This window comes from Babylonia areolata, chromosome 12 (genome assembly GCF_041734735.1).
Source record: "Babylonia areolata isolate BAREFJ2019XMU chromosome 12, ASM4173473v1, whole genome shotgun sequence".
NCBI classification, from domain to species: Eukaryota; Metazoa; Mollusca; class Gastropoda; order Neogastropoda; family Buccinidae; genus Babylonia; species Babylonia areolata.
In genome coordinates this window covers 40,566,396-40,593,949 of record NC_134887.1, presented here as the reverse complement: position 1 = coordinate 40,593,949, position 27,554 = coordinate 40,566,396, and the positions used below count along the sequence as shown (strand labels likewise).

The 27,554-nt window shown below is 42.9% G+C and overlaps 1 protein-coding gene across 1 annotated transcript; it reads left to right on the top strand.

Moving 5' to 3' along the window:
- Window positions 1–12,343: 12,343 nt before the first annotated feature.
- On the top strand, window positions 12,344–14,264 carry LOC143287934 (uncharacterized). Its single transcript, XM_076596176.1, has one exon. It carries the CDS (start codon window positions 12,420–12,422, stop codon window positions 14,262–14,264), a length of 1,845 nt encoding a protein of 614 aa, XP_076452291.1. The 5' UTR covers window positions 12,344–12,419.
- Window positions 14,265–27,554: the final 13,290 nt, after the last annotated feature.

Sequence of the window (27,554 nt, the reverse complement as noted above, 5' to 3'; positions counted from 1 at the left end):
TTTGTGTTCTGTCTGTCTAGGTTGAGCGTTCGAATGGCCGAAGAAACAGTTAGCTGTAACGCGTTGCACGGGGGGCTCAAAACCAACAGCTTCTGTCCACCCGTTTGCCGTTACAATCTGAGGAAAGAGGGTGAGTTTCGTCATCTAAAATTATGTAAAACTTGTCATCTCCTCCCAGCGATATCGTCATCAGCGATACCGTCATCAGTTTAAAATCCTGTCAGAGATGAGTCGCAAGCGAACTTGAAGAGTAAACAGGATGCTGTGTAAACAAAATAAATAGAAAGGGTGATGTTGCAGTGCCTTGGGAAGCACAATTTTAGTGTCGAAAACACTGGGAAAAGAGTCCTTTTTTTGGGGGGGGGGGTGGGGGGGTGTCTCTTATTCTAAAATCCATCAAACAGTAAGAGATTTAACATTCATCTGTAAACGTTTATTAGGTAAAAGGTTGTGAGATAAATAATAAAAGCGCTTGAGAAGTCAAAAAACATATAACGGAATGTATGTGCCATGCCAGTCTAAATGCTCATTTATCAAGACAAAGCGTCATCGACATTTATGTTTGTCCTGTAGGTGAACTGTATTATATGGTCTAAAAAAAAAGTTTCACAAATTCCTGCAAATGAATTAAAACAACTCATTTTAAAATCTTCATAATGGCAGATGTTTGAGCCACTGGCAGAAGTTAGAGCCACAGGGCGGGTTTTTATTCAAGCACTTAACTGATGTTTTCTTTGGAACAGGTACAACACATGATATTTTCCAAATGGAAGGTATCTTTTTTTTTTCTTTTTCTTTTTTTCCTTTTTTTTTCTGCCCCATCACATGCACCGTTTCAGTGACATTACTCCCACGCCGCTCATTTTAGATTCCCCCATACACGGCCAGACCCGGGTTCGTCCGTCGCAGTTCCAGCGTCGGCAGTCCACAGGGAGCCATCGATGTTACGTCGCCAGGAGGCCACACACCAGAGGAGACCCTGCACTGCTGCTGAGTCACTTCGGTGGTGTTCAGTGGTGCCTGTTCTGATTTAACGTACTTAGGACACCACCTACTAAGCCCCCTACTAACGACAATAATGGCTTAGTCGAAGAGCCAGACTAAGTGAGCGTCCCTTCCAGAGTGTAGACCACCACCACGTCCCTCAAACAGCAGCCCCTTACGAATCTGCCGACACTGACAACATTAACAGAACTCACCCCAAGCACGGAAGTGGAGGGGTATCAAAACTGAGGTCACCATGAGAGCAGGACATGAAAGGCCACAGACTTTGAGGCTGTTTTGTTTATATTGATGATGATGGAGGACGATGACGATGACGATGTTGCTATGCAGGAAATGGAAGGTATCTTACATTGGGTCAGAGATTGGTTATGATGATAGTTAAGGATTTTCTGTTGTCACTGCAATCGTGACAGTCAAACCGTGAATAAAAGGTTTTTCGATTTGTTTGCATACTCAGCGAACACTTCTTCTTCTTTTTTTTTTTAAGATTCCGATTCTCTCTCTCTCTCTCTCTCTCTCTCTCTCTCTCTCTCTCTCTCTCTCTTTAGCGAGTATATAATCCACTATCATGCGATCACCATATGTGCAAAAAAAACAAACCAAAAACAAAACAAAAAACAAACAAACAAAAATTACCGTCGTATTTGATCTTGAAACAACTCATCTTCCTTCTTCCTACTTTGCCTTCTGCAGAAATCGCGCGCGCGCGCGTGTGTGTGTGTGTATGTGTCTGTGTGTGTGCACGCGCGCGCGCGATTGTGTATATGTGTATGTATCTGTGAAAGTAAAACGTATATGTATGTGTATTCTCGCGAACACGCACGCCGTATTTATGTTTCCGCGTGTGTGTGTGTATGTGTGTGCGCGCGCGCGTGTATGAGTGTGTGCGTGTGTGTGTGTGTGTGTAGCGAGAGGTGTTCTAATGTTGTAGTGTGTGTGTATGCGTTTGTGTGTGTGTGTGTGTGTGTAGCGAGAGGTGTTCCAATGTTGTAGTGTGTGTGTATGTGTGTGTGTGTTTATTTGCGTTTATTTGTATGCATGTGTTTGTATACGTGTTTGTGTGTATGTTTGTATGTATGTAGGTGTGTGTGTGTGTACATATGATTGTATGCGTGTGTGTGTGTGTTTGTGTGTACTTGCATGTGTGTGTGTGTGTGCGTGCGTGCATGTGCGTCTGTGTGTTTGTGCTCGCGCGCGCGCGCGTTTGTGTATGTGTATGTGTGTGTATTTATTTTCGCGCGCATGTGTCACTGTTTATGTGCGTATGTATGTAACCATACAGATTGAATCGAAACTCTTGTATAATTTGATAACTCATAAGCAAAATTAGCACAAACAAAGTTCACTAACTAATTTGTTCATGCCGGTCGTATATTGTACAAACGATTTTTTTTCCCAACACGTTTTCAAATCAGGCACGTTACACTGAAAAGGGGGAGGGGGGGGGGGGGGGATGATGAGCATGAAGAAGTTTTACTCTTCAAATTTACACTGTATGTTTGTTTCTTTGTTTCTTAACCCTGTTACGCATTATTTTGATGTCTGTTTCCGGTGTGCCAAGAGATTATTGGTCGCGGATAATTAAAAAAAAAAAAAAAAAAAAATGATATATGAAAAATCTAGCATGTATCAGAATCAGAATCAGTTTCAATGTCAGTTAAACCTGAACAAGGTTTATAAGACACGCATGCAGAGTTACATGTAACCACGCACAAAAAAGCAAAACAAAATAGATAAATATTGAACAAGAGATTGAATCACTCCTGCATGCTGTGGCGTTTTTGACAGCAGTTACTGACCTTCACCTTCACCTTCACCTCTCCCGTAGTCTGGGTTCAGACCGTTGGGGCACCGCTGCTGACCTGGCCACCACTCCTCTCCACTCTTCACGGTTTTCTGATTTCCTCAGGGCGTCACCGAGCGTCAAGCCTGTCCACCCCCGGATGTTGTCTTCCCATCTCTTCTTCTGCCGTCCTCTCCTTCTGCCTCCTTGTACGGTGCCTTGCAGGAACGTTTTGGCAAGACCAGATGATCGGGAGATGTGTCCATACCATCTAAGTTTGCGTTTTTTCACTATGGACAGAAGGTCTTCGTAGGGTCCAATACTTTGCTGGATTCTGTTCTTCACTTCCGTGTTAGTGATGTGGTCTCTGTAGGAGATGCCAAGTAGTCTACGAAAGCATCTCATCTCGACAGCTTGGATTCTTCTCTCGATGTCTGCAGTCAGGGTCCAAGTCTCGCAGGCGTAGAGCAATATTGATATAACCAGGGAACGCATCAGTCTGATTTTTGAGCTGAGAGCGATGTTTTTGTTGTTCCAGATGGTGTTCAGCTTGTTGAGTGCCGTTGTTGTTTGGGCAATTCTCGAGAGTACTTCTGGTTTAGATCCTTCATCTGACACGATTGCTCCCAGATATTTGAAGCTGTGGACTGTTTTAAGCTTTTCGTCGTTGACTTTGATGTCAATGCTGATGCCGTTGGTGTTGTTAGTCATCAGTTTGGTTTTCTCCGCACTGATTTGCATTCCATACGATGTGGAGGCTTTGTCTAGATGTTTGACCAGGCTTGCCAGTTCTTCTTCTTTTCCAGCCAGTCCATCAATGTCGTCGGCAAAACGTAGGTTTGTGATTGTTCTGCCGCCTATGCTGACTGTTCCTACATGCTCTTCCAGTGCGTCAGTCATTATTCTTTCTAAGAAGATGTTGAAGAGTGTTGGGGAGAGTAGGCAGCCTTGTCTCACTCCGACTGTGGTTCTGAACCAGTCCCCGATGCTATTGTTGAGGTAGACGGCGCTGGTGGCTTTGTCATAGAGGTGCTGTATCAGTCTGATCAGGTTGGCGTTGATGTTGTACAGATTCATGGTAGCCCACAAAGCTGCATGCCAGACCCTGTCAAATGCCTTCTTAAAATCAATGAAGACATGGTAGAGGTCTTGTTGGTGTTGATGGTACCTCTCACATAGCAACCTCAAGTTGAAGATTTGTTCAGTTGTGCTCCTTCCTGGTCTGAAACCTGCCTGTTCTTCAGCAATGATGTTTTCTGCTTGTGGTTTCAGTCTGTTAAGCAGGATTTTCAACATGACTTTGCTGGGATGACTAATCAGGCTGATGGTGCGGTAGTTTTGACACTGCTGGAGATTGCCCTTTTTGGGAAGGGTGATGATCAGTGATTGTGTCCACGGTGTGGGCCATTCCCCTGTTTGCCACATTTCCCAAACTGTCCCACAAGTTTGTCTTCCAGTATTAGCTGAGTGGGTTTAATGATATCTGGAAGGTATTTTTGAACTTTTTATATGAATTCTGTTCTAATTCCTTTGTATAATTCGCAGTCATCTAAGAAATGATATTCATCCTCTATTGTTTGACATTGTAAACATAGTCTCCTTTCTTTTGGGATGTTGAAATAATATCGGCCTTTTTCTATTGCTAAATCATGACAGGATATTCTTAATTTGCACAATGATTGTTTTTGATTATAATTAAGATATCCTTCAAGCAAATGAGGTTCGGTTCTGTATTCACGAGTAATGTTATTATAGAATAGTAGTTTAGATTTATTGACTCACTTGTGTAAACAAAGTGAGTCTATGTTTTAACCCGGTGTTTGGTTGTCTGTGTGTGTGTGTGTGTGTGTGTGTCCGTGGTAAACTTTAACATTGACATTTTCTCTGCAAATATTTTGTCAGTTGACACCAAATTAGGCACAAAAATAGGAAAAATTCAGTTCTTTCCAGTCAACTTGTTTAAAACAATATTGCACCTCTGGGATTGGCACAAAAAAAATGAAGTCTAATTATATGCAAACTGCATTTACTGTTATGCTATATTTTCTGTATTCTCTAAACTTGGCACTTTGATCTGATATTCTGACACAACAACAAGAGCAGTCATTATTATCATTTTTTGTTCAAACAGGAACTTCTTTTGCTAAGCATGGAAGTTTTATTTATTTTGCAAACGTTTTGGTGCAATAGTAAAAAAGGGAAATTACTCTGTAATTAATGCTAGGGGACTTAATTAGCTTAAACTGATCTTTCTCATCTTAAACATTACATTTTGAAATTATACTCAATACATAAAAAGCTTGTGTGTTTTACTCTCAGTGTACAGGGCTTTCACTATGTTCATTCGCCCAAGTGGTCTTTCTCGGAAAATACTAAAATCAATACGACGAGTGGACTTTACAGATCTGTTGGCTGAGCCCTGAAGGTCATGGGCAAAAATCAATTGCGTACACATACTTATACACATTCAAAGCGCATGCTCATATTCTTCGTGAACGCGAACGACGCCATTTTGTTTCAAGTTGTTGACCTGCCCGTTCAATACTATATTCAATGGACAATACACGATAACATGTGATGGAAAGTTGGAGAAGGAGACCGTTAAATATTTATTCAGAGAAAGATTTGTGAACGCCTCATCACTTACTGGATTATGCCCCAAACTGTCATAAAAAATATCCACAGAATCAGTCGGAATTCACAGTTAAAAAATGTAAACCATGCGAGTTAATACCCTTGAACTGATCACGATGAAACGAAAAAATTTCCAGTCTTGACTTTTCTCAAAATGAAGTCCTTTTCACTTCTTACAACGTTTAGACTTGTACTTGGGTCTACATGTTATTAGTTTAACAAAATACTAAATTTTCATATCAACTTTAAAACTATAAAACTAGAATGAACATAAAAGAGAAATTGAATCGACCGTGTCGTACTACATTCCCGGCGGGTGTAACTAAACTTGTACATCTATCTAGATCTAGTGAAAACGGCTAAATGTTGCAGTGTGATTGCCGCGATAGCCATTAAAAAGAATTTTTAATTGCCCTTAAAGATTTTTGGAATGCCCAAGATACACCAGAATAATATGATTTAAACATACACCAGAATAATATGATTTAAACAGCGTTCTCACTGCGAATACCGCAGTTGGTTTATCGTCCTTTACAAAAGTATGTTCAAATGTTAAATTTCAGAACGTCAGTTAAGGAGCCACGATAGTGTAATGGATAAGGCAGTTTCTTCTCACCCCAACACGCGGGGTTCGAATCTGGTTAGGACTTTTTTTCTTCTTTTTTTTTTAAACGCGAAGCTTTATAATAACAAATACAGAACCCATTTTAACGATTAGATTTTTTTTTTTTTTTTTTTTTTTTTTTTTTTAGTGTATCTCAATTGAGTCTTGAAGGCCTTGCCTTTCTTGTTTTCAGATTTGTTTCTCTTCCAGAAAAAAACATATCCATATTCTGATGGAGTCTCCCGTCGGTCCGACGGATGAGTAGGCAGGCAGGTTTATCTGTCGGTGTGTGTCCTCATATGGGAGAAGAGGCCGATTCCGGATGCACAGTACTTCCCACAGGTGTTGCAAGGGAAAACGTCTCCAGAAGTTGAGCCCTGCTTCCTTCGCTCACGCTTCTCCTTAATGGCCAGCGTTCTCTTGTTTTCAAACGTCTTTATGCCACTAGAGCACAGCATCCTCCAGCGACAGCGGTTAAGGGCATCAGTTTCCCAGGAAGCGATGTCTATGTCACAGGCTTTGAGGTTTGTCTTAAAGGTGTCCTTGAAGCGCTTGCAGGGTCTTCCAAGTTCACGGTGGCCTTCCTTCAGCTGGCCATACAAAAGCATCTTCGGGATCCTGCTGTGTGTCATGCGGACAACGTGTCCTGTCCAGCTGGCACTGGATCAGCAGGCTTTCGATGCTGGGCAGGCCACTACTCTCTAGGACCTGGAGGTTGGAGACCCTGTCTTGCCACTTTATGTCGAGGATCTTTCGTAGGCATCTCTGGTGAAACTGCTCAAGTTGTTGAATGTGACGGCGATACGTCGTCCATGTTTCACAGCAGTACAACAAGGTGGTCAGCACAACAGCTCTGTAGGTTTTCATCTTGGTGCTGAGCCTGATGCCTTTGTTGTTCTACAGCCTGCTGTTGAGTCTGCCAAAGGCGGAGCTGGCCTTGGCGATGCGCAGCGTCACTTCTGCATCAAGGGCTCCATTGCTGCATAGGGTGCTGCCCATGTAGCAAAACTTGTCAACTGACTTGATCTCTGTGTCATTGATCTTGATTGCAGGTGGGGGGGAGGCACTGGCGTTCTGTGAGCTAGCTGGTTGGCACATGGACTTGGTCTTGCTGAGGCTGATGGTGAGTCCAAAGCGCCTGCAGGAGGTTGAGAACCTGTCCATAATTAACTGCATGTCCTCATGGGTGTGTGCAGCAAGCGCGCAGTCATCAGTGAAGAGGATCTCTCTCATCAGTGCCTCAAACACCCTGGACCTGGCATGAAGTCGCCACAAGTTGAAAAGTTTGCCATCTGTGCGAAACTGAATGTAGATGCTCCGGTCACAGTCTTGGAAGGCGTCAATCAGCATGGCAGAGAAGAGAATGGAGAACAGTGTGGGTGCCAGGACGCAGCCCTGCTTCACTCCATTTACCACAGGGAACGGATCCGACATGTCAGTATTTTCCTGTACTCTTGCCTGCATGCCATCGTGGAAAGACACAATCAGCTGGATTAGGCTCTCTGGGCAGGCGAACTTTAGGAGGATCTTCCACAGACCATGGCGGTTCACCGTGTCAAAGGCCTTAGTCAGGTCTACAAAAACCATATGGAGCTCCTTGTTCTGCTCACGGCACTTCTCTTGCATCTGGCGTACAGCAAACACCATGTCACATGTTCCCCTGCCTGAGCGGAAGCCGCACTGTGCTTCAGGGATGACTGTGTTGGAGACATGGTCAACCAGTCAGTATGATGCAGGCGAAGATCTTGCCGGCGATGCAGAGGAGAGAGATTCCACGGTGGTTATCGCAGGATATTTTCTCTCCCTTCCGTTTGTAAATGTGGACAATAGAAGCATCATTGAAATCCTGGGGGACCTCCCCTCTCTCCCAGATAGACTGGAACAGGGCAGTCAGCTTGTCTGTCAGCGCCGCGCCTCCATACATGTAGATGTCAGCCTGGATTCCATCCGCTCCTAGTGCCTTTCCTGACGTTATCAGCTTCAGGGCCTTCTGGGTCTCGACCTTGGTGGGAGGGGCAGCTAGTAAGTCATTGACTGGTAGCTGTGGGAGGACTGCAGTTGCCTCATCAGATACGGACGAGTCCCTGTTGAGGAGGGTGTTGAAGTGCTCTGCCCAGCGGGCAAGTATGTCTTCTTGTCTGTCAGGAGGGTGGTCTGGTCCGAGGCTCGGACAGGGGTTGATCCTGTGACTCTCGGCCCATACACAGCTCGGAGACCATCATGGAAGGTCTTCATGTCGTGAGCATCAGCAGCGGACTGAAGCTCTTCGGATTTTCTATCCCACCAGGTGTTCTTCATCTCACGCAGCCTCTTCTGTACGAGTTGCTTGGTTTGCAAGAACTGGTTCTCTTTCCTCTGGCAGTCTTTATCGGAAATGTGATCCTGATGCTGTATATGCAGTGTGTTCAGGAGCTTGGAGATTCCAGAGTCGTTCTCGTCAAACCAGTCTTTGTGGCTCCTCTGTACAAAGCCGAGTGTGTCAGCTGCTGCTGTGTACACAGCATCTCTGAAGGTGCTCCATACCTCTTCTACATCAGTTGATGCAGGAATTTTTTGGAGAGCTACTTGAATTTGCTGCTTCTGCACGTCCTTGGTGATAGGGAGGTGGTGGATGTTCAGCTTCCTAGGGGGTTTCTGCCTGGCTGGTTGGAGCTTGCGTGCAAGTCTGATGTTCATCTTGCTGCGTACCAGGCGATGGTCCGACCAACAGACTGCTCCTCTCATGCAGCGTGTAATGGAAACATCACCTCTGTCCCTCTGCCGGACAGTCACATAGTCCAGCATGTGCCATTGCTTGGAGCGGGTGTGCATCCATGTGTTCTTGTACTTGTCCGCTTGTTGGAAGAGGGTGTTGGTGATGGTCAGTCCATGCTGCGAACAGAGCGAGAGCAAAAGCAGTCCGTTGGAATTGCACTTGCCAGTGCCGTGCTGTCCCAGGACTTTTGGCCACGAGGAGAAGTCCACGCCGACGCGGGCATTGAAATCCCCAAGGATGATCAGCCTGTCCTTTCTGTCTACCGCTGAAATGGTGCGGCTGAGCTCCTCGTAGAAAGCTTCTTTGATGTCAACAGTGTTGGTCATCGTCGGGGCATAGCAGCTGATGACTGTGGCGAAGCGATCCTTGGACAGCTTCAGACGCAGGTCATCAGCCTGTCATTTATCCCAGTGGAAGGCTGTCAAGCTGTCGTGCAAGTATGGCAAAGCCCACGCCTGAGGTTCTTGGGGTGCCATCTGGCTTCCCAATGCAGTAGAAGGTGTAGCCCCCTCCAACTTCCTCCAGCTGGGTAGCGATCAAACATTCTAGCATTGAGCGCTGTGCGTCTTTCTGATCTGTCGTCTCTGTCTAAGAGGGCGCGAACATTCCAGGCACCCAGAGTCAGGGCATGACTACTGGTTCTTTTCTTTTGTTGTTTTCGACCGCGATTGTTGGATGTCCAAGTAGGTGCGGTTTCCTACTAGGTACTAGGTGAGGCAGGCTTTGTTTGGGGATCCTTTTATCTCCCCTTCCCCATGTGGGGAGAGCAGTGTTGTCCCTAAAAAGGGCTGCTCTGACAATGTGGGAGGATACGGGCGCCGCATCTGCCCCAGCCTACGGCGGACGACCATCACCCCACAGCCGCCTGCGTGCAGAGTCGTGACTAGGAACCTCCAGCAGCATCCTCTGCCTGTCCCCGTTACCACTTCTCCATCGCCGCAGGGCTTGGCAAAGCTGCTTGTTGAAGGGCTAGCTCGTTGTTCCGACATTAGCCTGATTGCCTGACCAGCAAAAGTGACTTTTTTTTTTTGTGAGGAGAAGTTGTGCAGTCCCTTCCCCACTCTCTCACCTACCGACTCTCACAGTCCCACAGGTGCAGATACTGCCACGTGTAGGACGGCCTCGGCAGGTGCAGGTTTTTTCTTCGGAGCTCCGTCTCCTAGGGGGACTTCCAGCCAAGGATAAGAGCTCCCCCTGCCCTTTGGTCATCCTCTTCCGCCTTCACAGCCGTTGGGAGAGGTTTCTTCCTCCGCCTGGTCTGTCGTTGGGAGACTTCACATGCGGCAGGTAGTACTGGGTTACATGGTACCAGTAGCAAGGGCTATGCCCCTGACCTGACCTGACGTGCCTGTGTTGTGTGAAACCAAAATTTTTATTATTATTTGACAAATAACTTTTAAACTTAAGGGGTATTTACCTATTTCACCATGTACTGCTAAATTTGTGGCTTTTTTGTGGACTTCCAATATGTGTTTAAAAAAGTTAAAATGAACATGCTCATGAGGAAATTTGTTTATGAGACAATGGTTATATAGTTTGTCAGAAGTAAAAGTATCATCTGATTTTTCACAAGTGGGGAACCATGTTTCTGCTCCATACGTTAGGATTGGTGAACGAGACTACCAAACAATTTTGATATTATATGTATGCTTATGTTTTCATTCTTGAAAGATCTTTTAAGAATATGAGAAGCTTTATTACCTTGTTTTGCCACATGTTCCTTAGCCTTTTCAAAATTGCCTGATTTATGGAATATTGTTCCCAGGCATTTACATTGTTCAGTTGTTTCTATAGCTTCTGTTCCACATTTAAAAAAAACCCAAACATTTGAGCTCGTGGTTCTGATCTCGAAAATATGACAACTTTTGTTTTGCCTCAATTGACTTCAATACCCCATTGTTTACAATATAAATGTAACTGGTTTAGTTTCAGCTGTAGGCCATGCTTAGATTTTGAAAGTAATGCTAAGTCATCAGCATATAAAAAAACAAGAGATACTTTTGTTTTGAGAATGACTAACTGTTGGCGAATCTGTATCTGCGAGTCAATCAACAATATCATTTATAAATACATTAAATAATGTGGGGCTCAGTGTATTTCCCTGTTGTACTCCTCTTCGAACATAGATGGAAGGGGAGAATCCATTTTCATTACGGGTGCAGGCTTTTGTGTCTGTATACATACTTTCTATCAAACTGAAGCACCTGGAATGTAACAGGGAGCAGACAAGATATGGTAAATACTTTTATGTTTCTTCTTCTTCTTCTTCGTTCGTGGGCTGCAACTCCCATGTTCACTCGTATGTACACGAGTGGGCTTTTACGTGTATGACTATTTTAACTCCGCCATGTAGGCAGCCTTACTCCGTTTTCGGACATGGGTTACAGGATCTTTAACGTGCGTATTTGATTTTCTGCTTGCGTATACACATGAAGGGGGTTCAGGCACAAGCAAGTTTGCAAATATATTGACTTGGGAGATCGGAAAAATCTCCACCAGGCGATGTTACCGAGATTCGAATCCGGGACCCTCAGATTGAAATCCAACGCTTTAACCACTCGGCCATTGCGCCCGTCACTTTTATGCTCAATACCTTGTGAGATAACCTTGTTCTCTCTGTTAAATTGATGAGTCATCATTGTCTGTGATTCCAGAACTACCAGACAGGAAGAAAAGCTCACAGACACGGTGATGACAGAAGCTGTGGTCCCGAGGTCATCCAGCAACATTCTGACATCAGCTGTCCCATACTGACTCTGTACGGCAGACCTCAGGAACAAATGTGTATGAACCTGTTCCTGCCAGCGTCGATTGCACGTTCTTCTTCAGAACTGACGTTTTGGGAAATCAAGGACATTTAGTCACACAAACAAATGTTTGACTATCAATTGCAAATATTATTAAACACAAATTTACCGTCATTAAAAACAACAACAACGAAGAGTGGAGAAAGAATGACGTTCCTTTCACTCGATGTGTGAACAAAAACAACAAATGTGGAAAACTGGATGTGCTCATGCCAATATCTTTGAAATGGCTGAATGATCAGCAGCACTGTGTATTTCTCTCTCCCTCTCTCTCTTTCTTTTTTTTTTTTTTTTTTTTTAAATTGTATTTTGCTTTGTGTAACTAGAATCTTTTAGAACACAGACCAAGATTTCTGATGCCCCCATCAGATAAAATATTTCTGCAGATGAGCTCGCATATCGGTACAGAAGTGATCCTTTTCAGGTCTACTATCTGAAAGAACAATTGATTTAATGAAATATTATAACAAACGTACTCTCATGACGTGAACTTGTATTCAGTTTATACTAAGGGCTTGACATGATCTTGAGATATTTTCAAATATTTTGTTTGTTTGCTTGTTTTAAACAAAAACAAAAATGTGGAGTTGTCTTATTCGGACAATGTACATTAACTGTAGGCTTGGTTACAAGAAAACTTGTCTACTGTTATTGATACTCGTGGCATCAGTAGGTCTACTGGTGTTTTTACAGTCTAACCGTGGTCAATTTGAGGACATTGAAAAAAGTAGTGTGAGACACAAATCTTCGTTTTTGTCATCGGTGCAAAACACCCTGAAGAAGTCAACTGACAGGGCGGAGGCCCAAGACAGTGGATCTGGGTTGAAATGTATGCACCCCGTTCTCCACCCCTTTGACCCAGCCATCATGCAGTTCCACTACAAAGTACCTCCAATAAACTGCAGTTCCGCCATGGTGGACTGGGTCTACGTCATCAACGGTACATTCCACATTTCACGTGACGCCATACGTCAGTACGGAAACATCACGTGCGAATATGCACCAATCGTGCGCCAGGGTGATTTTTCCGTGGGCTACGCCTCAGTGGTGAAACCAATGCTGGATGGAACGCCTTTACAGTCTGACTTTTTCCGCGTGGACTGTCAGTCTGCCCGTGGCAAGACGTACAACAACATCCACGCTGCTGTGGCCGTGAACAGTTCTGTCATGGAGCGTCTTCGTCACTTCCATTCTTCGCTGAACTCTGCTCCAGGCTTGAACAAACGACCCGAACTCAAGTCGTCATCACTCACTTCATCTCTGTCCTCAACACGCAGCACAGACCATGATGAATTCTCATCCCAGTCCAACCAAAATCTTAATCTGAGCGTTTTCATGCTTGGTTTTGACTCACTCTCGCGTATGGCTTGGCGACGCCTTTTGCCAAAGACACACACTCTCCTCGTCGACAGATTGGGAGCAATAGAACTGGAGGGTTACAATATTTTGGGAGATGGTACAAAAGCTGCACTGTTACCTATTCTGACAGGCAAAATGGCAATGGAACTTCCAGAGGCTAGACCAGGTTTCAAAGGGGCAAAACCAGTGGACAATCACCCCTGGATATGGAGAGAGTTTTCCAAGCAGGGCTACGTCACGGCTTATGCAGAAGACATGCCGCGAATAGGAACAGTCTATTACAGAATGCTGGGTTTTGAACACCAGCCCACTGATCACTGCATGCGTCCGTTCTACCTTGCAGCAGAGAGAGCGGGTAAAGACAACCCCACACTCTGCTGGGGATCTAAACCACGACACATGAATTTCATGAACTGGTTTGGGAGTCTGTTTGACATGTACAGACATTTCCCTAAGTTCTTCTTCGGGTTTTACTCAGAACTGAGTCATGATGCTAACAACCCTGCTCAAGCTATGGATGACGATCTGGCTGCCTTCTTGCAAGAGTTGGAAGTAAAAGGACATCTGAATTCCACTTTGTTGATTCTAATGGCAGATCATGGTTCGAGATTTGACTTTATTCGGGACACCCCCCAAGGAAGCCTGGAAGAGCGTTTGCCATTTTTTTCATTTCGGTTTCCTCCGTGGTTCCAACAACAGTACCCCACCATCATGAAAAACTTGCAGACCAACTCAAAAAGACTGACCACTCCGTTTGACATCCACGCAACCTTCCTGGACTTCCTGAACCACTCCGGCACCAGTTATGGCGATGTGAGCAGCAGAGCCATCAGCCTGTTCAAGGAAATCCCCAAAGAACGCACGTGCACTCATGCTGAGGTCACTCCTCACTGGTGCGCGTGTTTGGAATGGCAGCCCGTCAGCACATCAGACCCGTTCGTTCAAGAGGCTGTAGCCACCGCCATTGACAAAATCAACAGCTACACGCGATCCGAACGGAACAAGTGTGCGAAACTGGCCTTGCACAACATCACGAAAAGCCTTCGTTACGTTCTCAGTTCCGACGATCAGTCCGCTGAAAGGAAAATGCTAAGATACGCCAAAGCTCGTCGACCCGCCGCCACTGATCTGTACCAGGTGTCTTTCCAGACACTTCCGGGACTCGCTCACTTTCAGGTCACGTGCAGACATGACGTCACGTCCAACACGTTCAGCGTGCTTGATCGCTCCACCAGTAGAATCAACAAGTACGGCTCTCAATCCAACTGTGTCCATAATTCTCGGCTGTACTTGAGACCGTATTGCTACTGTGTTTGACGGCGGGGAATCTGTACCGTTTTCTGTGAACGAGATGTAAAATGTCATCCCAACTCCCCCGTGGGGATGCCGGGGGTCTTTCAGTATAAATAGCATGCCCGTCTTCTGGAAATTCTGTGCTAGAATTTTCCTCTTTTCTATCACTCTCTTTTTTCTGCTCTTTTTTTTTTTTTTTTTTTTTTTTTTTTTTCTGTTGTCTCCTTTTTCTGCCTTCCCAGTCCATCATCTCTCTCTGCCTGTTTCTCTCTCTGTCACTGGATATTGACCAGTACTGAGCCCAAGTTTTCTCACCGTGCGTCAAGTGCCCGTCATGGTCTAAACTCGGCTGTCTCCAATGGTTAGCGAGTGTTGCGTTTTCCGTTTCACACGCGTGCACAACACAAGGCATGTATCCGCTCCCCCCCCCCCCCCCCCCCCCCTCCCCCCTTCCTGTTCTCCTTCCCCTTGCTTCTTCGGTCTACAAGTTCAATGGTGTATGTTAGTGTGTGTGTGTGTGCGTGTTTGTGTCACGCCCAACTTTGGAAGAAAGGGCCTATCCTCTCACACCGAGGAAATCAGGAAGAAAGGAGTTAAAATGATGTTTTTATTTCACTAATTTACGCTTCTGCTAAAAAAAAACAAACTATTGATAAGGTAATAAAGTTTGATGTGATAGTAATAAACGCACACAATTAAACACACAAAAAACGACAACAACAACAACAACAAAAAAACACAGCTGTTCCCAAGTATTTTGTCTTGATTGTCGACATTACAATGGCAACCACCTTGGCGAGTGTCAATTAATAATAGATAAATAAAGTGCAGGCTTATATAGCGCCCTACCCCCATCTCAAATGGGGCTCACTGCGCTTTATGATAATATATACAAATTTAAGACAGAGTGACATAAAAATATGTATACAAGATAAAATAGAATGAAAATGATATTTAAAATATATGAAAATAAGATAAATAAATAGACATAGTCTCATATCACATTTGCTAAAATACATATTTCAGACTATCTCACATCATGCTGGCCAAAATCTAACTACTTCAAACTAAGTGACATATTGTAAGCAAGTGCTTACTATGTACCATCATACCACCTTTTTTTTCTTTTATCTTTTTTTCGCGTGCCTGTGTGTGTGATCTTTGCCTCACAGCATATCTTTTTTCGTCACGGAGAAAAGCTTCACAATTTGAATAAAATATACATGATCCAAACTATAGTAGGCTATAGATTTAAGCAATTAATAATAAAATAATATTTTATAATATTATTTTATTTTTATATAGCGCTACAATACAAGCATAAGCAAACTTTAAGTGCTTTACAATCCAATACCTAAAATGAAACAAGAAAGCATATAAAAAGTAGCAGAAACATAAAACAGAATCATTAATATTATAAAAACACAATGCATAAAACTCACAAAGTAGCATACTATCAATACTACAACTGTTACACTCCAACACTCACACTAACACAAACGCACAGACACATACATGATTAAACGACTGAGATGACAGCAATTTTCACTTAATATACATACATGTAAAAAGGAACATAACTGTAATCTGCATGCCACAGATTTTGTAAAAATTGTCAAATAAAATTTTGGGTAGAAAAGGTAAAAGGGGTAAAAATCGGGTCATTCTCCCTTTCGAACCACACCACCACCATCCATCTACCCACCCCCATTCTCACTACTCTCCCATCACACACACTCACATAGGCCTGGGACAACAGCACTATTTGAATTATGACAAGTTTTGTTGTTGTTGTTTTTTAAAGAGATATGTTTTAAGATTTGCTTTAAAGGTAGGTGGATGAGTTGTTTGTCTGAGAGCAACAGGCAGAGAATTCCAAGTTCTTGGGCCGAAGACGGGAAATGACCTTTTTCCACAGGAGTTAAGGAAGCATCGGGGAACAGTTAGCTGGGAGGAATCAAGAGATCTCAATGTTCTGTTTGGCAAGTACAGGTTCATAACCTCAGAAAGATATGAGGCTGTGGTATCACAATTCAGGCACTTAAAGGATAGGCAGGCAACTTTATATTCAATTATAGTGTTGGTTGTTTAACAGACGATTTACGCTATTTCATTTATTAATCTAGTCTATTCAATCTAGCACAGATCAACACTAAGATCTATTCTTATATTTCTTTTCCTATGTGGTTTTTTTTCTTTTCATTTTTTGGTTTTATTCAGAAACCAACCTGTCCTTGTACAGTGATTCTAAAATATTTTCCATTGGAGCCATATACTATTAGAACAATTATTAAATTAGATCCTTTCGCACTTTTTTTTTTTTTTTTTTTTTTTGCAGTTGCACTAGGCACTTTTGATGCACAGCGCATTCCGCCATCTTGACTTGCTCTTCGCCTGTTCGTGCTATAATCATTAGCATTGTCTGAGATTAGACAGGGAACATATAATTTTATGAATATTTTTAGTGTTTATAGTTAGTTGCATCTTTTGATACTGTTCACATCACATGGACGCGTTCGGAAAACGTTTAGGAAGTTGTTCTTAGCGCTACTGTAGGTTTACCTAAGGTGCATTTGTACCCATCAAAACTGAGTCTGTTCCCAATACTTTTCAGCAGATTACTAGTATCAGTGTACCAAGGCACTGTTGAGTCCGGCTCATTCAATAAATCCGTCATTTTATATTTTCCGATATGTGCTCTGTGCGTCGATAATAAATTCATGCTTCATTCTTGTTCGCAGAACTTTTCGCATAACTATTCTCGATGCTACTGTCTATCTAGTAAAGCACGGTCCGCCATCTTTGTTATCTCTTCGATTCCTTTAATTTATAAATAATTATACTTTCATACAAATTGGTCAGTGAACAGAAATACCACATCATTACATTATTCTATGTTAGTATCATCTTCCAAAATTATTCACCATAACCAAAAGTGTTCGGAAATCCTTTCCGCATGCTTTCATTTAGACTACAGTCAACACGCAAGAACAGAATCGGCCATGTAGGTCTGCTCTGTATATTGGGTGTTTTGAAATCGATCCCATAAGCTTAACATCGAAGAGCGAATATATTTGTCTTCGTATTATAATTCTCCGCTATGTGCTCTGTGCCTCCATACTAATTTCATACTTCGCTCTTGTTCGCAGAACTTTTCGCGTAACTATTCTCGATGCTACTGTCTATCTAGTAAAGCACGGTCCGCCATCTTTGTTATCTCTTCGATTCCTTTAATTTATAAATAATCATACTTCGATACAATTGGTCGGCGAAAAGAAATTACCGCATCATTCCATTATTCTGTGTTAGTATCATCTTCCAAAGCCATTTACCATATCCAGAAGTTTTCGGAAATCCTTTCCTCAAGCTTTTATTGACACTACCGTCAATACACAAAAACAGAGTCGGCCATGTAGGTCCGCTCAATATATTGGGTGTTTTGAAATCGCTCCCATAAGCTTAGCGTCGAAGAGCGAACAGATTTGTCTCCATATTATAATTCTCCGATGTGTGCTCTGTGCCTCGATACTAAATTTATGCTTCGCTCTTGTTCGCATAACTGTTCTCGATACTACTGTCTATACAGTAAAGCGCAGTCCGCCATCTTTGTTACCTCTTTGTTTCCTTTATTTTATAAATAATTATACTTCGATACAATTGGTCGGCGAACAGAAATGACCGCATCATTCCATTATTCTATGTTAGCATCGTCTTCCAAAAGTGTTCGGAAGTCCTTTCCGCAAGCTTTTATTGACACTACTGTCGATACACGGAAGCATGTGACAGCCATGTTGATTCCTCTATATTTCTGGTATTTTATAATCCCTCTCATAAGCTTAGCGTCGAAGAGCGAACCGAATTTTCTTCATTTCACAATTCTCCAACAAGTGCTCTATACCTCCAAACTAATTTAATGCTTCGCTTATTTCGGTCAATTCAGAATTAATCGATCAGAATATTGATTTATGAATAAGGGAACTTTTATTGACAGTTCGTCTTTTGAATGTTTATTTCATCAATGAAAATTAACTACAAAGCTCAAAGCTGCGCGGGAAATTGTATATACATGTTTTCTTAACCCCAGTAGTCATGCGTAAGGACAGAATCAGCCATGCTGGCTGGCTCCGTGAATGAGGTATGTGATACTCGCTCGCATGGGATTAGCGTCTAAGAGCGAGCAAAATTTCCTATATTTTCTTGTTCCCTAGTGTATGACGTGTATCCCCAAAGTAACTTTACCCTTCGCTGTTGTTCGGGAAACTTTCCAGGAAACTTTTCCTTCCCCAGCGATACATTGCTCCAGAACGATTCCGCCATCATGCCTATTAGACCTCATTGGCGGTCATCCTTCATCACTTGTTCGCACCGAGAATCAAAGGGCGAATGCGCCGTACTTTAACTCACTCAGTTCGGCCAGTCCTCTCTTCTCCTCTACACAGACCCCTCGGATGTCCAGTGGGTGTCTGAATGACCCAACCTTTAGCTTCCGTCGTCAGAATTGTGGTATTCTTTGTCAACATTCACCTCTTCAGTATGAGAGCGTTCCGCTTGCAATATATTGATTATGGTAATTGGGATAAAACGCTGTTAATGTCGTCTCTTTCGCCGTTCGTATGGAGAGAGTTAATGATTGTGGACCAATATTGTTGACTGGGTCACATCCTATTGATTATATTTAGTTATGTTAATTATGTGACTGGTTAGTGTGTGTGTGTTGGGGGGTTGGGGGGGGGGGGGGGGGGTTAACCCTCAAAGTTAAGGCGAGTTATGTTTTAGATCTCATTTCTTTTGACGCTGTGTTGGATATGATGTTGATAGGTTGTTGATGACACTCAATTATAAGGCGAAAGTGTCATGGAGCGGATTATGTGACATCTGCTGTGCTGGCTGGCTATTCGTTGTAACTTTGTGATGACAGTAATTCGTAATCCAGAGATTGTATTTGTTGAGATTTTTCTGCTATTGTAGATCATCTGCTCAACTGTGACTTCTACATGGGAAATATCTGGAATATTTTTCTTGCATGAAAACTCTGGGATATTATCGCTACTCTCTTTTGTAAAAACACTGGCAAAAATGCTGTTTAATACACTGGGTTTTTTCGGAGTCGTTTTGTGTCAAGGTACCATCTTCCTTAGTTAGATTAGCAACCGATTCTTTTGGTAGAGTCTTACTTGTAACAGATCGGTAGAAACCCTTAGGCTTTCTCTTAGACTCTTTAGCTAATTTAGTTACCATCTTCCTTGGTTAGATTAGCAACCGATTCTTTTGGTAGAGTCTTGCTTGTAACAGATCGGTAGAAACCCTTAGGCTTTCTCTTAGACTCTTTAGCTAATTTAGTTACCATCTTCCTTGGTTAGATTAGCAACCGATTCTTTTGGTAGAGTCTTGCTTGTAACAGATCGGTAGAAACCCTTAGGCTTTCTCTTAGACTCTTTAGCTAATTTAGTTACCATCTTCCTTGGTTAGATTAGCAACCGATTCTTTTGGTAGAGTCTTACTTGTAACAGATCGGTAGAAACCCTTAGGCTTTCTCTTAGACTCTTTAGCTAATTTAGTTTCCTTAGCCTTCACATGTTTCTTTGACTCCCATGTTACTGGGTTACCAGCACGTGCATACAACTTGTCATTTTCAACAGTGGGATATTTTTTGGTAGTTTTTAAAAGCTCTACGCTTTTGATTGATCTTGTCTAATAATGATTGGGGAATGGGGTCTCGCCTAGGCTTGCTAGAGAGTCCTTGTTTAAAAGACCTTTTAGGGATAAATTTATTCATGGACAACTAACTCGTTGTGAATGCATTCCCAAGTTCCTTCCACTGATGTCTCAGTGGACAGGCGGTCATCCCAGTTAACTCCTCTTATATAGTTTCTCATACCGTCATAGTCACCTTTATCCAGCTGAAGTTTTACTGAATGACCAGGTGAATGTTCCCTCTTGACTTGAACATCAAAGTAAGGGGCAGAATGGTGGCTCTTCCCTAAAGGGGGCCAGTAATCCACATTCGAAACATCATCCTCTGTATTTGTAAATAATAAATCTAAGACGTTGGGTGTCTGTAGACTTCTGTAGTGAGTGGGCTCGGTAGTCAATTGTACAATATAATTTTGGTGTACACACTCCAAAAATTGTGTGGCCGGGTAGTCGTGACTCTTACAACAAACCACACTTAAAAGGGATTAATTATCATCAAGGCATAGTCACGTACAACCCATAAGCTTAGCTCCCTTGGCTACTGCAATTCCTGTTTCGACCTTTTCAGAAGAATGAAATCAACGAACGTTTCACCCAAATAGATCCAGAATTAACCCAACGATAGCACAGGCCCCAGCGAAATTTCCATTAGAAAAACCTTAGCTCTCTTTGACGGTTTTACCACCATAAACACTTACGTTTATCAGATAAATCCGAGTTGATTAACATGTCTAGTATTGAGACTACTATATATATATATATATATATATATATAACAAGATAAATAATTGGGTTGATATCAGTATTATGTAACACGGGCTCATTCCTAATTTATGATATCGTTTGTAAAAGATAAACGTACAGGGACTATCTTTTTTGTGTTCGGTCTGGAGGAAAGAATGAACTGAGTGGCTGCGTTTTAAAACTTTGTTTTACAAAGTTTTAACTGATGTTAAATTATTAATAGTTACAATATGCATTGTGTTTTTGGATCTAAGTTGAATTAAATAAACAGCTTTTCAGCGTTGAACTCTAACTCGGCCTTTGTCCTTAATTCTTCGTTGTGTGCTTTTCAGTATCGTCCACAGTGTACGTAGATTTTGTTGGGCGTGGTCTGTTTTATCTGTTCACTGTCCATGTTAGTTCTGTCAGCTGTTCGTTTAGTATTTGGATTCGAACACAAACCTAGTGAGTCATCCTCCATCTGGTTCCAGACTATCAGTTGCACCCTCTAGATGAACAAAATGTTAAAAAAAAAAAAAAAAAAAAATTATATATATATATATATATATATATATATATATGTATGTGTGTGTGTGTGTGTGTGTGTGTTCGTGTGTGTGTGTGTGTGTGTGTGAGACTGTGTGTGACGCAGCACGCGAAAACCCGGCTAAAGTCGTAATTTATCTTCTTCTTTTTTTTTCTTTCTTTTTTTTTTTTTCAAACCTTCTAAAAGTTTAAAAATCAAAGATTAACTTTCGCTGGCTATCGTGGGTCGTACACGACCCAGAAGGGTACAAAAACGCACATATCTCAGCCAATTCTTAATATTTTTCTACGAAATTTCAGAAATGCTTCCAACACCTAAAAGGCCAACTTTTGCCCCAAAAATGAAAAAAAAAAAAATCATTAATTATTTAATGAGTAATTAAAGGTGGCGTTTTAACTACACACGGACGCTTGTGTGGGTCGTGTATGACCCATGCTTTTTAAAGAGGAAAAAACGTGGTCACCCCTCGAAAGCTCGTGTGGGTCATGCACGATCCATACCTTTTTAACAGTGTTTTCAGAAGGTTTAATTTGCAATTAGTGAATGAAAATAAAGGAGTTTTACTTTCAAAAGCCTCACTACCCCACTACTCTCCCACTACCCCCCACCCCCCACCCCCCCGCCCCCGCCCCCCCGCCCCCTCCCCGCCCCGTCCCTTTCGCCTGTCTTCAGCTATAACCCCCTTCCATCCCTTTCTCTAACAGCATGTACCTGTGTGACTGAATATCTTTGATTGTGCGTGTATAGGATGCCACCAATGGAGATAGAAGTCTCATGGTTTTCCAGTGCCTCCTGCATTATCCTTTCCAAGAAGAGATTAAACAACACAGGAGAGAGGATACAGCCTTGTCATACACCGACGATCGTTTTGAAAAACTCTCCTAGTTGGTTGTAAAGAAGCACTGCACTGTTGGAATTCTTGTATAGGGCCTCTGTCACGCTCACGATGCCTTCGTCGATTCCATATCCCCTCAGCACGTGCCATAGTCCCTCATGCCAAACCCTGTCAAACGCTTTTTTGAAGTCAATCAAGTTGTGGAACAAGTCGCGTTGCTGTTGAAGGTGTTTCTCAATGAGTATTCTGCAATTGAATATTTGCTCAATGGTGCTTCTTCCCTTTCTGAAACCAACTTGTTCTTCGGTGAGTAATTCTTCAGCCCTTGACTTCAGTTTGTTCAGGAGGATTTGTAGCATGATCTTGCTTGGGTGACTAATAAGACTAATGGTCCTTCTATCTCCATTGGTGGTAGACGAATATGCAACCTCCCGTTTGCTGATGATATAGATATGGTGGGGGGGGGGGGGGGGGACGAACGAAGAACTGCAGGAACTTACCAACAGACTTGTTCATAGAGCGGGTGCTTACGGAATGGAGGTCAGCACAGAGGAATCCAAAGCCATGGTAAACAGCGTGAACATGGCCCATGCCACTATTTTCATGAACGGAGAACAACTGGAAGATGTCGGAAACTTCAGATATCTAGGAGCAACCCTGACAAAAGATGGAAGCAGCTAAGCAGAAATAGGAATTCGCATTGGCACAGCCACTGCAGCCATGACCAAACTGAACAGAGTGTGGAAAAGTAACATCCGATTCTCCACAAAATTCAAACTCTACAAAGCCCTGGTAGTCTCCATTGTACTGTATGGTTGCGAGGCATGGACACTGACGGCCGAAACTGAAAGGAAGCACACAAATGCCTGAGGAAGCTCCTTCAAATTTCCTGGATGGAGCACAGGACTAATGAATATGTACGGAGCAGAATTGAAAACCTTGCTGGACCTCAGGAACCTCTCCTTTCAACTGTGAAGAGACGCAAGCTGATATGGGCACAACACTCGACACACCAGTCTGTCCAAAACAATCATGCAAGGCACCATCGAGGGCGGGAGAAGAAGAGGAAGACAGCGGAAGAACTGGCATGAGAACATCAAACAATGGACCGGACTCCATACACGTGAGCTGCTCCCGGCGGCTGCTGACAGACAAATGGAGAAGGGAGGCTGCGTCTGTGGTCCTCAGGTTTCCCCCAACTACTTTGTAGTCATGGGCCTGAGGTGAGGTGAGGGGAGGTATAGGGTGCTATGAGTCATCTCTCTCTCTCTCTCTCTCTCTCTCTCTCTCTCTCTCTCTCCCTGTGTCTCGCTGTCTGTCGCTCTCTCTCTGTCTCAGTCTCTCTCTCTCTCTCTGTGTGCATAAGTAGGGTTTGTATGTATGTGCATGTGGTGTTATGCGTTTGTGTATGTGATCAGTTGTGTGTGCTTGTGTGTGTGTGTGTGTGTGTGTGTGTGTGTGTGTGTGTGTGTGTGTGTGTGTACGTGTGTGTGAATGCGTGAGCATGTGTTTCTTCTGAGTGTATGTGTTTGTGTGAGTCTGTGTGTGCGTGTGCGAACGCATGTGTGTGTAATCAGTTGTTACGATATGTTTTCCTTTTCTATATTTTGTTATAAGCTTTGGGGGAATATACAGGTTTTTGTCTCTTTACAAAGTATGGGTCGTGCACGACCCACACAGGCTTTGGAGGACTATACAGGTTTTTGTCTGTAAAAGGTATGGGTCGTGGACGACCCACATGAGCTCCCGTGTGTAGTCAAAAGCGACAGCCAGCGAAGGTTAATATAGAAAAACACAGAATGAATCTATCTATCTGTCATAGATTGTTGGGTTTTTGTTTGTTTGTTTGTTTGTTTTTTTTTTTGTTTTTTTTTGTGTGTTTTTTGTTTTTTTTTGTGTTTTTTTGTTTTTTGTTGTTTTTTTGGGGGTGGGGGGGTGGGGGGGGGGGGGGGGGGTTCTTAGTTCGTGTGCCCCAGGAATAAAAATGGAGAAATCAGCTCTTAAAAAAAAAAAAAAAAAAAAAAAAATTGTGTGCCTGTGACTTAAAAACCCCCAGAATTATCCTGAATATTTATGTCGTATCAAAAGATTCAGAACTGATCAAGCTTTTAATTTCCTTACGAAAAAGGCACCGGAAAATTCCCATTTTCTTTCTGCACTATTCAAACGAAGACAAGTATTGCAAGTGGAGGAGTGACGTCATGCAATACAGATTCTTCAGCCACAATATGCTATTGGAAAGAAAAAAAACACATATTTGTCTGCATGTAGCTTCAAAACAAGAATTTTCCTGAACATATGATTATGTGGTGACACGATTCAGAATTAAGTGAATTTTACATTTCGATATGACAAAGGCACAGGAAAAAATTCATATTTACTCTTTGTACTCAAATAAAGACAAGAATGGCAAGTGGAGGAGTGACGTCATGCAATACAGACTATACAGCCACATGAGAGCCGACGGCGACAGTGAATGTTCAAATATTTCACGACCTTAAGCTGATGCATGAATCTTTGGAAATTCGGCTTAGATCCAGATCAAAGCGTGCGTGTGTGTATGTGTGTGTGTGTGTGTGTGTGTGTGTGTGTCTGTGTACGTGTATGTGCGTCCGCGCATGTGATATGTGTGCGCTTTTGTGCGTTTTGTGGATGTTCGCATGTGTACGTGTGCGTGTGTGTGCTCTTGTGTATATGTGTGTGTGTGCGTGTGTACCCACGTGTACGTGTGTGGTCTATGAACGTTTGTGTATATATGTTTGTGTATGTGAGTGATGGTAAAGTGTGTTCGCGCCTGCACGTGTTTTCCCTGTAAGTGTGAAAAACATGGTGAGTGTGCGCACGAACGCATGCGCGCGCGCGCGCGCGCGCACACACACACACACACACACACACACACACACACACACACACACAAACATAACCACACACATAGGGCCATGGGAAAATCCGCACGCTCCTGAATACAAGAAAATCGTGTAGTGTTCAGAGTGGAAATGCGGGTTTGATACTCTGATCACAAATTGTCGAAAAAAGAAAAAGAAAAAAAAAGGACTTGACTGGAGTGACTGCCGAAAACATTTCACCAGAAATTGCTTTTGGCATTGGCAGTTTGAAACTTTGACAGATCTAAATAATGATATTAAAACAATGAAATAAAGATGGATGTGGGCTGTTAAAGATAGTCGTTTCGTTTGCAGCACACAACTTTGGTTCGAAAAACACTAGCATCAGATGGTGATAAAAAATATATGTATCAGATTCATATCAGTACTGTTAACTCCCCCATCCCTTCCTTTGTCACTTTTTAGTTTGTTGCTGTTCAGCGGGAATCGTGCATAAACCATGGCTTTGCTTGTTGGCAGAAGCAAAAGAGAAGCATGGAACACAGGGACTGTGTAAGCAAACTACTAATGCTTTCCTAATGATGATGGATAATCAGACTAAGTCCCTGAGTACATCGTTGAGCAGTTTGTTGCCCTGTTGTTTGATTGTCTGAGCAAGCTTCGTGTCGTCAGCTTGGTCAGACGGGGGCTGCCCAGTTTGTCACAGGCCCAGTTTGTCACAGTGGGTACACTACTTGCTACCTCCATGCTACCCTATCTTCGGCCTCTCCCTCTCTCTCTCTCGTTCTTTTTTTTTTTTTTTTTTTTTCCTTTCTTTCTCTTTTCTTACGTATTTTGGTAGCAGAAATATCCTCCTCTGTTGTTCAAAATTTCTTCCTTTTTGTATGCAAATCAAAGCAAATTACTCTGTAAAATTTCAACAATGAATGTTCTTTGGTTAAAAACAATTGAAAAATAAAATTCAATTCATACAATCAATCAATCATTCATTTACTCTTTTTGAGAGTGTCTGTGATAACTTCCATCATGCAGGGCACAGTCGAGGGTGGGCACAAGCGAGGACAAAGAAAGAGCTGGTTCGACAACATCAAAGAGTGGACGGACATGACCCTGCCAGATCTCTTGGTGCAGGCCGAAGATAAGCTAGGGTAGCATGGAGGAGAACTTCAGTTTCTTCAGCCCTCAGATCCCCCCAACGACTACCAAAGTAGTCTACCCACTGTGACAAACTGGATCTGTGACAAACTGGGCCTGTGACAAACTGGATCTGTGACAAACTGGGCCTGTGACAAACTGGGCCTGTGACAAACTGGATCTGTGACAAACTGAATCTGTGACAAACTGGGCCTGTGACAAACTGGATCTGTGACAAACTGAATCTGTGACAAACTGGATCTGTGACAAACTGGATCTGTGACAAACTGGGCCTGTGACAAACTGGCATGCTTCCGGTCAGCCAGCCTCTCCTCGCTAAAGAAAAGAAAACTTTGGAAAATACTCCACCCACATCAGCAGCTCTTGAACGGCACACACAGAGAGCAGTTTATCCGAGAGAGTGCTTTCATCTGGAGGTAGAACGGCGGGGATTGCGAAAAGGAGAGGGAAAGAATTTTGTGGACCATTCTATAAAAGCTAAAAAAAACTTACGTGAATGATTCACTGCTCCTGCACAGTGGTGTGCAGAGAAAGGGAAAGGTGCAATTGCTGCAAGACCAACTTAAAATGCACATCCTAGTGTACGAGCGTACATATGGCAGGTACTGTCACAAAGACTAAACATTGCCCAGCTGGAAAGAGACAACCCAACGTGTCGAGAAGGGTTTTTCATTAACTTTGTGATACCAGCTTGACGTTTAAGTTTTTCAGTCATGCTGAAACTATCAAAATTGTTTATTTGGTTTTACAAAGTGCACATTATGTACTTTGTGACTCTTGTAACCACACATCCGATGACATGCAAGTGGGATTTTTATATCAAGAAAAACGTCCCCCACCCCTTCCCCCAAACTCTAATCATCTCTTCTGTTCCATTGTCTTTTGATGTCTCGTGAAATTGATGAATAAATCAACGCCCAACAACCCCACCTTAACATTTATTCAGAGCCGTAAGTCACTGCTACAGATCTCCTGTACAATTTCTGTGGTATGGCCTGGTGTCCTAATGGTAGATGTCTCTGCTACAGATCTCCTTTACAATTTCTGTGATGTGGCCTGGTGTCCTAATGGTAGATGTCTCTGCTACAGATCTCCTTTACAATTTCTGTGGTATGGCCTGGTGTCCCAATGGTAGATGTCTCTGCTACAGATCTCCTTTACAATTTCTGTGATGTGGCCTGGTGTCCTAATGGTAGATGTCTCTGCTACAGATCTCCTGTACAATTTCTGTGGTATGGCCTGGTGTCCCAATGGTAGATGTCTCTGCTACAGATCTCCTGTACAATTTCTGTGGTATGGCCTGGTGTCCCAATGGTAGATGTCTCTGCTACAGATCTCCTTTACAATTTCTGTGGTATGGCCTGGTGTCCTAATGGTAGATGTCTCTGCTACAGATCTCCTGTACAATTTCTGTGGTATGGCCTGGTGTCCTAATGGTAGATGTCTCTGCTACAGATCTCCTGTACAATTTCTGTGGTATGGCCTGGTGTCCCAATGGTAGATGTCTCTGCTAC

Bases quoted from the DNA above. Each gene is read 5' to 3' on its own strand.
- LOC143287934 (XM_076596176.1), top strand. From the start codon at position 12,420: ATGCACCCCGTTCTCCACCCCTTTGACCCAGCCATCATGCAGTTCCAC.